Below are 12882 nucleotides of genomic sequence, written 5' to 3'. Positions count from 1 at the left end.
CTGTTGGCTACAATATTAAGTGACAATAAACAGCAGCATGAGCGCTTACAAGATCACATAGTACTTCATGGTAGGCCATGGAGAGCTTCTGGTTAAAGCAGCCAGGTATGTTAGTAGAGTATGCTTAAAGTATTACTCTGATTAGCTAATATGCCCCTTATATGGAAATACTCTACTCTTACATATGGAGTTCTTGGAGTGGATGTGACTTACAAAATTATATTTATTAGATGCACGGTATGCATTGTAATTTTCACCTTTCCCATAGCTTCTAATTCTTCTCTCCTAATGACCCTCCAGCCTCCTCTTCCTCTGCCTCTAATTCTGTTACTGGCAATTTTTTTTTCAAGTAACTTTTAGTTTAAACAAAAATACGAATTCTATGTGTTGCAGGTTATCAGTAAGAAAATAGCTTAGCTATAGGCTAAGTGACCAAACTCGCATTTATGTTGTAAGACTTGAGTGTTTTTTTGTAGACAGCCATTGATTCTGGGGTTTAAAGAAGGGTCAGTAACAAAGTTTTCAAATACAAGGGTTTTTTTGCGCTTTTTCCCTGCCCCAAGAATTGGAAATCTTCTGCTTAGGTCAGGCTTGAGGGAAATGTCCGCTGAAGTCAATTGAGATTTATTGGCTATAATTGGATTTAGGTCAGCTTTTGCCTTGGCTTGTCAAATATAAGAAATAATAAAAATATATGTGAAAAGCCAAGCCTTGTTTAAATCAAAGACGATTGTTAATTTAAACATCATAAACATATGCTGTCTTCTAAATGCATGCTCTCTTGATACATGAGAAGTTTTTGAGAATTATGAGGTTGATGGTATGAAATCTAAAGGAGTATGTGTCGGCTTCCGTGCACTCACTTCATCTTACAGATTTTATTTTGCATTTGCGTATCTTTTGATTAAGTGGACATCAGTGAAGACTGTTTTTTCCTTTTCAGGTGACTGTAGCATTGCCTTGAGAATAATTTGCTCGTCACCTAGAATTGCTGCTTAAAGAGGTCGACCAAATCAGAGCTGTATCTTAACCGCTGTGTTTTTCTTCTCTTCCTTCCCCCGCTCCCTCCCTCTGCAGAAGGATGTAGCTCTGAAACCTCAGGAACGCGTGGAGAAGCGACAGAATCCTCTAGCCAAGAAGAAACGGGAAGCACTTACCAATGGGCTGTCGTATCTTCCGAAAAAGAACAGACTTCACCACCACCAGTACAGCTCTGACCGAGAAAATGATCGTAATCTTTGTCAGCACCTTGGGAAAAGGAAGAAAATACCGAAGGGCCTCAGACAGGTGGGAGACAGGTTATCTGTTTCGGGGAGGGAGGGCTTTGGCTGTTGGCACGTGGTATGTAGAAGTGGATTTCTCATTTTGTGGAATCACTTATTTTAACCCCGTCATAGTTGTTTTATTCTTGGGCTCTCGGGTGCTACTTTTTCTGTGTCCTGGTACTAGAAGAGATGTGAGTGGGAAAGCAAGCAGCGTATTGATGCTAGAGCTGAGTTGATTACTAAACGTGCAAAGGTTGGAAGAGCTTTCCATGGACTGGCTGTGAGACTGTCAGGGCAAGCAGATGTGGTCTCCGTATTACATTGTTAGGCCAACTTTGTACTGCAAATATGCCTTCTTGTCTTTAGACTTTGTACACAGAAGCATAAGACCCCCTCTGAACATCAAGGGCAAGGTGAGGTAATTGCGAGAGGGGCAGCTGTTCGTTAAGACAAAGTTCTAAGACTGCTTACGGTGCAAGGCGCTGATTGGCAGGATTTCAGTGGTACTGGTGGGTGCTCTTTTGGGTTACTCATCACCTACCCGTAAGCAAGAACTTCCTGCCTTCCCAATGCTGGTGTTCCCTTACTGTGGTAGCTGTGGTGCACATGTGACAAAAGTGAGCGTGTAGCATCCAGGGTTGCAAAGCTTGAGGCTGGAAATCTTGGATTCTTCTTTGGGACTGTGTGGTGTTGTGTTATGTTTTGTAAAAAAAGAAGAAAGCATGACAAGAGTGATTAATCTGATGAGCAGGATACAGAAGAGCGCGCCGTGTTTTGCTTTTCTTAATGAATAAATATCCCTTGTGTGTTTGTTATATATAAAAGACTAAATTAGAGCTGGGCATTTTAAGCATAGCATCTGCCTGTGTGGCACTGTCTGCAAAACTGAAGTCGAAAGTAACAGTAAAGAGGTCAGCTTTGACCTAAATTTGAGTGATATTACTGACTCTTTAACGAAAATTTTTGTCTGCTGGAAATGGTTGATATTCATTGAATGAGTCTTCATCCTTGCTTAGTGCAAACCAAACATTGCTTTGCAGAGAAACTTTTAAAAAATAGAATTCACTGCTGCTCATTTTGTGAGCTCAGGGAAATATAGGAACATTGAGGATGACAAGTACATCAACTTGTATTCAATTTTGATATTCAGAGTTACAAAAGCTGGTAAAAAAATATGTTTTCATGATTATTTTTAAGCCTACACTGTATATATAAATAAAATAAGAGATTATACAGTGCTTCATCAAAGCAGACAAATTGTAAAATGACTGTTCTGCACTACCACACTCATTAAACGTATTTCTTCTAATTTAATTTTGCTTTGTGTTTCAAAGGGAGGTGGGGAAACTCTTGAGGATAGTTGATGCAATGTTTATGCTATAAGTAGAAATCGAAGGTTGCTGTGTTTCCTTTACTGTTTTCTGTGTTCACCTACATGGTCATCTTTACTCTTTTCCTTTTTAGTATGTCAAAAGGTAAATGTATCTGGTTTGTGCAGTAGGAACTGGCCTTCGTAAAAGCTGACTTTTTGCACTATTTGATTCCCCTGGCATAGCCTACTGTCAGGTGAAACCTTTCTGCCTGGTACTTAAGCTATGAAGGAATCAGCTTCACTGCTGATGGAGGTTATTTGTGAGGTTATGTTTTTAGGAATAAATATACGCTGGCTTGGAAGGTATTGAGTTGACAAATGTCATGGAAAATGGTTTTCCTTTTAGCTGATAAATCTGAGTACTCTGCTTAATTCCTGAGGGATAAGGCTGAGAGGAAATAAAATATCTTGCTCAATATAAATTTAATACGTTTGGTAGGGGCATAGCTCCTTAGATAAGAACATTTTAGTCTCATGAACAGTTTAGGTGCTGACAAATCCAAGTGGCTTTGGCACTTAGACGTAGAAAAAAGGTGTCATGGAAAAGACTATAAAGCTTATTTGAAAAGACATGCCCACAACTTTATATATAGTATTTCTGGTAAGCATTTTCTGTCTTCTTTCAAGACAAATGGTGAAGACCTGGAAAAAAGGAGAAGAATGGTAAGTTCCGAGGATGGTTTTCTCTGTTCATGTAACCCTTCCTCCTAGAGTGACTCTTAGCTGCACACCTTGGGTTTGTTTTCCCACGCAGCTCCATCCCACTGAATTCCTGGGCTCTTGAGGGGAGGTAAAGTTGCTTGTCAATCTTCTTGGATGACAACAAGCCAAGGACGGGGGCCACTGTGTTTTGTGCTTGACAAAGTAGGACCATCCAAAACCAATTAATGTTCAGGATGCTTCTGGGTATCTATGGTGTCCTTGCTGTATTAGGGCTATGTATTTTATATGTAAACAATGTATCTTGCCCCTGTTGTCCCCGGAGGAATCCTGAATTGTCACATGTGAATATTATAATTGGATGGCAGGCTGCAATCTTGATGCTGTCACTTGCATTCCTGTGCTGGCATAAGACCTTGGCTGCAGTCTGTCCCTGTTGGGAAATGTTTTATACCTGGAGATCTTGTTCGTTGTTTTACTAGTAGTTAACAGTCTTGTCTGATACGCCTTTCTGTGAAATCTGTTATCTGCTGGAAGTAACTCTCACATGCAGGATTTACGGTACGAAGCTCCCTCGTCAAACAGATTTAGTTCAAGTCAGCTATTGGAAGGACTGCTAATTAGTTTTCAAAGAAAGTCCTTGCAGTATTCATGCAGGTATTTATGCAGCTATGCTGAAATGCCTACAGGTTTATTGAAATCCAGAAAATGTGAAACTGTAGGTTAATTAAGGCTCATATTTTACTAGCAAGAAGACTTTTGAACTCTGCTTTGTGAGCTTTTATAAATGTACTTATTAAATGCCTCAAGGAAATTTTAGTTAGCGTTAAGCAAACATAAGACTCATCAGAATATTTCTCCAGTGTTTTAAATTTAATTCCCTTTATGTTAAGTGGCGATGGTGTGTTTTTATGTGTTTTCTGTAAAAATCATTTGGAAATCTTAAAGTGAGTATTTTTAAACTAGTAAAAGGGTGGGGAAATTTTTTAAATAGCTTTTAATGAGTTTTTATTCCTCAAGGTTTGAGCAGAGTGGGGCATACTAGGAAACAATGAGTTTTCATTGCAGTAGTGTTGAGAGTGTTTTGATAGTGAGAAGGAAAGACCATTTCTCTTTATTCAGTGACTGTGTGATTTGGAAAGACCAGAAGGCACTGACTTTTGCTACCTCTATGCTTTCCTTCATTGTTTTCTTTATATGCTGGGAGAGTCATACGCCTTCTTGCAGAAAAGGATAATCTTTGGCATATGCTCCTAAAGCAGCAATCTGTGTGCTGGGCAAGTGGTATGTTAGCTGGCTTACATATATATGAGAGCTAACGGCTGCTGGGCTCTATCTTAACTGGCTGATTCCAAAGACACTTGGAGAACATCAAATCCCAGTCCCAAATACGGTGTGAGCACAAGGAGGTAGATAAATTGGTAATAAATAAGGGGTAGATGATGAATAAGGGGAAGAAAACCCATGATGGAAAGTTGAATTAGGATGTAAATTTTAATGGGATAAAGGAAAAATGGGAAGAACAGCAAAAAAAGATGCACCCCTGACTCTGGCAGTCATCAACTACAAACTTTATAAACTATTAGCTTTAACCTCGTAGTCCATTACATGAATCAATTAAAGGGGAGGGAGGGAAGTATTGAAGCTTTTCCTTCTCAGAATTAAGTCCACGATCCCCTTGCCAGTCTCACTCTGAATTTATACATCTTAAATTTGAGGCTGCTAAGGCTTTTGATGGCTGATCTGGATGACCACAGTTGTCCTCTGTCATTGTTGCTTGCAAACATCACATTGTTAATTGTGTTGCAGATTTAGTTATAGCACACTTGTCCTCTGGTGTAGAGATGCTTGTGTACTTCAGTGCAACAAAAGTCTGGTGCGGAGGGTGAAATAACCGTTGTGTGATCTGCATTTAATCACGCTTACAGTCAGGAATGACTTTTGCACACTCTTAGACAAGCCTATACATGACAGGTAATGAGAGCGGAGCGGGAGGTGGTGTAGCTGTATGGTTTGTGGTGACATTGGTCGGGGAGCTGAGCAGATGGGTTTGATTGTCACCGGCACTGTGATTCCAGTGAGAGCTGACTGTGGTGACAAGCGATTTACAATGTGCTATTTACAGTTTGGGTTTGCAGTCTCTCAATGACATCTGAGTGCTCTTTAGCAACTGCTTTCATTACTGCTTTTCTAAGAGCTGTTAATTGAAAATGAAATTGTGGGTGGGCTTCGGGAGTGCAATAGCAGCTACAAGTATTATACGCAACCATGGAGAACTGTTTAATTTCTTTGACTCCCAACTTGTAGCTCTGTGCAGCAGCAAGGGAAAAAAGTGTGTGTATGTTTGTGCAGTGTGAGGTCCGACACCTTGGAAATACTGCATACAACATGCATACACCCAAAATGAGTGATAAAGGCTTGAATCTCCTTTTACATAGCTGCTGTGATTTGGGATTACTTTACTGGCAGCCAGTGGATTTCAGTGACTATAAAACTGCTAAAGATCAGGAAGGAACGTGGGCCATGAACATAGCTCATGCAGGACAACTGAGGGGCATGCAAGCCGTGCTTGAGTGTGTTTGGGCTAGTTTTGCACTGTTGGAGGTCTGGCTCTGTAGGACTGAAGTTAAAGGAGACATTGCTACCAACTTGTAGAGTGTGGGTGAAAGTCACACATCTTAGGAGTACCAGCTAGTCATCAGGTCAGCAGTGATACTGCCATGTGTTAATGGAAATTGTGATAATGTTTCTTTCCATTCTGTTTGTAAAGAGAGAGAGAGAGGGGTGTTTGGGTGGTGGGTTTTGGTTTGGTTTTTTTTTGTCGTTGTTGTGTTTTGGGTGTGGTGTTTTTTTTATTTATTTCAAAGTACTAGCACAACCACTTTGAAATTACATTTGCTGTTTGTGTTGCAACCTAGATGGCATGGTTTGATTATGTGCAAGTGTTGCCAAAAGGTTGAAGTTGCCCGAAGCAAATGTCGCAAGCAACAGGACTTTGCAGGGGGCACTGGTTTAATGAAACTTTGTCTGTGTTGGTATCGTGTCATCCAAGGGCATTGTTTATTTGGATTTATTTGTCAATCCACCTTATTAACAACATTTAATTTGAAAAATGAACCGTGAAATGATGAAAAAATCAGATTACAGCACTGAAAGTATAGAAAGGGCTATATACAGGTAGCTGTGCTTTGAGATTACATCACAGCGTAAGTGGATGTAGTAATATGGTGGAAGAAGATGCTCGTGCTAAAGGGAGATAGGTGGATCTGGGCTTTGAGAAGCCTTTGTAGGATGGAAAAGGAGGAGCACATCTGTGGGGAAGGAGAAGGGTGCAGGTCCAGGCTGGGCAGTGTGGTTTTTTGGAGGGGTAGATGTTACACAAGGGTGTGCGTATGGAGGGATATGCCCAAAGAGGGGGCCTGTTGTGTGCATTAACATCATCTGTGCCTGCTGCCGTCCAGCTCAGTGTTATCTAGTCTACCATCATGCTGTTAAAACATTGAGTGCTTCGTGCTGGCCTGTCAGTAATTTCATCCTTGAAAGGGAACCGCACTTTATTTTGTACACATGCACAGTATGTGAATTTCTGTATGTGTGAGAGAACGCGTGTCTAAAAGCTGGGCTGCTATTCAGTTGCCCCTCTCGTTTCCCTCTCAGAAACCGCCGCTGGTGACAAACAGTGCTTGAATTACAAGCGTTTTGTGATTCTCAACTGCTGTTTGCTTCTGATCAGAGGCCACAGAAATCTCCAGCTGCACTTAACCCGCAGTCACCATATCCAGTGCGTCATCTGTGAAGGCACCCAGCTGCTCGAAAGCATCCAAACAACTTCTGGACCCTGATAATATATAATTGAGCTCAATGGGCACAGAAAAGATTGTTGTTCTCTATAGAAAGGACTGAAAAATGATGTGTTGCTTCATGTGCCTGTTGTTCTGCACTGCACATCCCCCCCTGGTTTAATAAAGTTCCTGAATAGGCCCTTTGGATTCCTTGAAAACACACACAAAACCAGGCACATAATGTGAAATCCGGAGCCATTCACAAAACCAAGCATGATGACAAGATGCAGCTAACATTTTCCGAGCGAGGCGAGGAGCACGCTGAAGCAAACACCTGCATTCATTGATCAGCTGCTCGTAGAAGCTGCCACTTTACTGAAGATTTGCCTGCAGTGACGTGTCACGGGCGTTTCCCCCCCTTATAATCACCAGTTTCACCTGCAATTTTTCAATAAGCTATTGAATTATACCTCTCTAAATGATACACTGCAAATCCAGCAGGTCCTAATTGCTAATGATGGTTCTGAAAGACTTTCATTTGACTGTAATTAGGTTTGCAAGCAATCAGCTGCCCTTATCAGAATTGAAAACACATATAATGTAAAATATGGGCTGGTGGGAATATAGTGTTTTCTTAAAAGGAGGAGGGAGGAGGAAGATGTTTTATTAGCAGAAGCTGTGACATATTTTAACACCTTGAAAACATCATGTGTGAAATTAATTCTGTTCAGTATTATACCATCTGGCAGTGTTATTGTTCTGTATATATTGCCATGTAAAGTGTGCTTTTTTCGTCTGGGTAAGAGCCTGTGTTTGAAATAGTAATCATGAGTCAAATTGATTACTAAGGATGTTATCCCTGCTGGATGGGTTAAAAATACATATTGGGAAATCCCATGGACTCAAAATGGCTTCCCCGTGGAGAGCTTCACTTGCAGGGCTGATGAAATTGGAAGAAAAGGGCCTTGGTTTTGCCATGCCGCTCTCCTGTGAATGAGTATATGTGCTCAAAGGTAAGAGGAAAACTATCCAGGTATTGGTTTTGGAAGCTCAAGTAGAAAACGCCTGTATCTTAGACTCGGTACGTTTGGTCCTGTCTCTATGCTACTGCATTGAACACCCAGCTCAGAGCCTCCTGGGAGAGCTAACAGACATCAGCAGCTTGTGTCTTCAGGCTCCGATGTAGGCACAGAGGGTTCCCATTTGTAGACGCAGAAGAATATAAGCTTAAAATGTGGTTATAATCTGGTGTTTGCCCACTCTGGCTAAAATATCGGCTGTTTGACAGTGTGGATTGCCTCTTAACCAGGACTCAAACATGGGTGTTAATACTTGATATGATGACCGGTGTAATTATCATGATAGTGTTACTTCTAGACACTAGAGCTTGTACAGCCAAGGCAGAGCGTGCAAGAATTTAGGTCGTATCTAGAAACAGGAATAAATGGTGGGATATTAATATCTCCCACGTTTCTCTGAAGCCCATGGTGTGAGCTGATTGCAGCTGGGATGTGGCAGAAGAAGGGTTCCTCTGCCCTCGCTGCTTTTGCATGCCATTGCTGTTGTGTTGCAGGTGATCAGGTGTGTAAGAAAATGAGCAACGTTAGCATGTTTTTATTTCTAATGCAAATTGTGCCACTGCTTTGCGATCTGCCCTGCTGCATCTCACTTTGTCTTTTGGCTCCGGTTTATGAAGCTGCGAAACGGAGTTGGCAGAGGGATGTCACCACCCTGTCACCAGACCGGGTAATGCTGTTGGGAGAAAGTGCCCCTGTGTGCACCACTCACCCACTCCATCCAGTGTAACAAACTCCCTGCAAATTCCAAACTGAGAAAAGATTAAAACCAGTGGCTTTTGGGTTAACCTAATTATGTTAATCAATTAGATATCTTGAGAATAATAGTAGAAAAAATTTACTGCGCACAGAGCAGTTACTGTCTCCCAGGATTATCTTTTTTCTTTTAATGTTGGCACCCTACTTTAATTGAAAACTTAAATGATTATTAAAGGTGCCATTTTGGGAAGTGAACCATATTTTAAATGTGTGATGCAATCAATTGCTGTCTTAAAAGTTCCTAAGCATGTTACCAATAAGGAATTAAGCAAAAAATTAATTTTGACTGAGGCTGCTTGGAGATAAATTAAGCTCTAGCTTAAGTGATATAAGACAGTATAATAAAGTGACCATATTGAATTAAAAAAAAAATCATCTAGCATTTTTTAAAAGAAATTTTTTGTCTTCTACAAATACAAAATTCTACAAATACAACTTCAGTCTAAGCCAAGACTTCTGACCTGTAGATTTGCCTCTATATTACTGGAAGCACAGTGGTTCATCCTCAATTTTTTAATGAGAAAACCGAAGCGCCGAAGCTACGTTACTTAATCCTTTTCTCCCCACAAACTCTGCATTCACGCAGGGAGGAGGTGTAAGAGCGATGTATTTAAATGTGGCTGTGGCATCCAGGAGCACACTCGTGGGTGTGCAGCATCTTTCTGGCGCAGGGCCCGGCAGCGGGCCCGGCGGGGAGCGGGGGTCTGCACGCTGGTGCCGTTCCCGTGTAACGCCCGGTCAGGCAGGCAGGTGGGCACGAGGGGCTGCGATACCTCGCCGCAAGCACTGCGGTTTGGGAAGAGCTGTGGGAGCAGGCGAGCAGCCTCAGGAGCGTGTCAGGCTCCTGTGTGACTCTTTGACTCTTAAGTTAGGCTTTTGTAACCTTAGGTCCAGCTCCTGAGTGCCATAACCGCGCAGATTCAGGGGCACAGACCTGGGCCGTGTGCTCGAGAAACGCATCGGGACACTTCTGGAGTGTCGGTGAACAACACTTGGAGGAACCGCTCCCTTACCAAGGCTCCCTAGTTTGGCCTTTCCAAGGGGAACACGACGGCAGGGCTAAAGAGGTAATTCCTTGAATTAAGTAGGATATTTTCCTATCTCATTGTAAACTAGAGGCAGTACTCGTGCTCTTGTAGCTGACTCGTTACACTCACTCTGAAGAGGAGGGAGGCTGTAATTTCCTTAGGTCTAAACAGCTGCTTTTTGGCTGAGATTTATTAGAGGTGGAAAGTAACTGGCAGCGTGAGTGGCAGTGTTACCGCAGCCTGGTAAGCTAAAGCAGTGTAAAATTCAGGTACTGAGCTCGCACGATTGCTTCCCCAGTTCGCAGTGCTTTGTTGTGCCGTTGTGGAGGTTTTGAGCCTTCCCTGGATTTCTGGAGAGGCAGCTCTGGCCAGCCCCAGAGGCCACCTGTGTCACCAGAGGCTGCAATGCTCCCACTGTGGTGGCACGGCGTTGCCGAAAGAAATGTGTGTGTGTATTGCTAAACTTTCTGCTATTTATTTCATTTTCAGCAAAAACAATCTGTGCATAAAGCTCAGGAAAATTACTGATAATCTTCCTCAACCCTGAGGAGGTTATTCACTTCTTTGTGTGGTTTCACAAGTGGGAATGTTACATTTCTATAAAATGAAGACATTTCAAATTTTGTTTGTGCCTGAACCCACTGAAATGGAACAAACTTTTAAATATAAGTCCCCATTTCCTATGTTTAACTCTTTTTTTGTAGTATATGAACTATAATGCACTAGGAAAGCCTCCTTTGTTACTAGAAAAAATGTGACATAGCTTTTTTTTTTTTATACTGAGCTTGCTGTACTCTTGAATAATTCAAAGGGATATTTTGAATCAGTTCCATTGCCAGTTAAAGAACGCAGGATGGCCATTACTGCATAAGGCCATGACTCCTAAAACAGACAAAGCAAAGTTGTCCTTTTACCGTGACCTTCCCCTGGACCAATTTTCTCTGCTCAATATTAAAATACAGTGAGGTTATATGAGCAAAAATGAAAGAGTTACCCTTGAGTAACAGTCTAAATATTTTAATAAAAATATTTTAATCATAAAGCAGGTGGATTTTATCCTAGCCATATGAAGCAGCAAACATTTGGTGCATGAAAATTTTCCATGGGACTCTTTTTTATTTTTACCAACTATACTCACCATTTCCTTCTGAACAGGTTTTATTCTGATCTAGTTGAACAAAAAAAATTCTCATACTTTTAGGAATAAAAATAAAAATCAAGTGCCCAAAGCAGGCAGGGGGTTAATAAAAATGGAAATTGTGTTAAAATTACTAATCAATCTGTTTAATGTTTTATAGTCTCCCCTCCCCCTAACACATGTTCTTCTCTTGTAAAACACCTTATTGCTTCCTGCCTGTTTACCGGCTTTAAGCAAGTCAAGCAGCTTTCAAATTGCTTTGATGTTAATTATAGAACTTGTTCAATAGGACTTGCTAGGTGAAGGAAAATAGCTCATATATTTAAGAAAATAAATTAATAGACAAGTGCTCTGTGCTTTGGTTCTGAAGAAGGAAATGACAAGATGCCGATGACTTAGTGTTTTGTTGTCAAATAAAAGCTATATTTGGGTGGCATGCTGCTTTCAGTTTGGAAGACTTGATATTAGTTGTCTTCACTTCTCTTGATGATAAAGAGTTATGTGCTGAGGACTGGTCCTTATAATTGTAAAAGGAGTTGAATTTCAATACCTCTTGTGCCAAAGTAAAGGATTCAAGAAACAGGGATTTTGCCTGAGCCCACAAAAGCTATTACTAGAAACCAGCCCTTTGGATCGTGGGTTATCCCAGCTGTTCCATTTGTTCTGCTCTGGACTCTCGTCCAGCCTGAGCTGCACTTAGTGTATTCAAGTCTTGTTGCATTAAGATTTTAGCTGCAGCTCAGTTTGGGGATTTACAAAAAATGCTCTTACAATTTGGAAAAAACTCTAGCTGTCTCTAAATAAAACTGCCACATACTCAGATCTCGGTCGGTCAGTCAACGTTGAGACATAAGCCCCGTGCAAGAGAGCAGTAGGTAGCGGTGTCAGGGTGGGAGTTGAGGATCGGGACGACTCCCTCTGGCCGTGGATGTGCGCTCTGTGGTCTCTGGCAAGTCACAGCCTCATTTCCCCATGTTCATCCTGTATGTAAATTGCATTTAATCATAAAGAACTTGTCTACCAATTCCTAATCAAGGCACAAAGGTTTAATCAGAGAATTTGTGCAGTGTTTGGAGATGTTCAGATGAAAGGTTTGGTACCTGTGTAATAAATGAATATTAATAATTTCTGGTACAAAGCACTGTAGCCATTACAGCTGACTACGGAGTTTGTCAAAAACCAGTGCTGTGTTGAATGACCGGAGAGCACCTATCAGGAAGCGATATAAAACCTTCAGCTTATTAGTGGCATTGTATTTATAAATTAGTAACAATACGGAGAGGGGAAGGGCGGAAGGTGTATCATTACAAAATGCTTTTGAAAGATTTGAAGTAAAATTTGCGGTCTGATGTTTCCTATAAGAATGACAGTGGTTTTGGTGATGGAAAGATATTATTTTTCTCTATTAAGGCTTGTGTTTCCAATGTTTTAAATGAACCTGTACTCTAGTATGCAATAAATACTGAAAACGACCCCCTCAAACTTTCTTCTTTATAATAATGATGCATTTTGATATAATTATTGCTGGTGTGCGATTACTGGTTTACAGTAGGTGCCAGTGGGTATGTTGCTTCCAGAAGCAATAAGTGGCATGGCATCTTGCATCTATTTTAGAGTGATCATAAAGCATTTCCTGGAGTAGAACTGTATGAGATTGTAACATCGCGTTGAGGGAAAGAGACCTTACCTATCAATAGCAATGCAAGGCTTGTAATTTTAAGTCTTTCTAATTTAAATCATGAAAATCTGTTTTTCATGAATAATTCAGAGATCTGATTTAGTAGAATTATTTCCAGCCTATG

The 12882-nt window shown here is 41.0% G+C and overlaps 1 protein-coding gene across 4 annotated transcripts in view; it reads left to right on the top strand.

The window, feature by feature from the left end:
* AUTS2 (activator of transcription and developmental regulator AUTS2) overlaps positions 1-12882 on the top strand; it is an 801167-nt gene that overhangs the window by 214273 nt on the left and 574012 nt on the right. For all 4 annotated transcript variants that reach the window (XM_075032435.1, XM_075032436.1, XM_075032434.1 and 1 more), the window contains exon 2: positions 1078-1287. In XM_075032435.1, coding sequence (XP_074888536.1) covers positions 1078-1287 — 210 coding nt within the window. The remainder of the gene's footprint in view (positions 1-1077; positions 1288-12882) is intronic.

This window comes from Buteo buteo, chromosome 7, assembly GCF_964188355.1.
Source record: "Buteo buteo chromosome 7, bButBut1.hap1.1, whole genome shotgun sequence".
Lineage (NCBI taxonomy): Eukaryota > Metazoa > Chordata > Aves > Accipitriformes > Accipitridae > Buteo > Buteo buteo.
The sequence above is the reverse complement of the archived record's forward strand: the minus strand, read 5'-3'. Positions and strand labels throughout refer to the sequence as shown.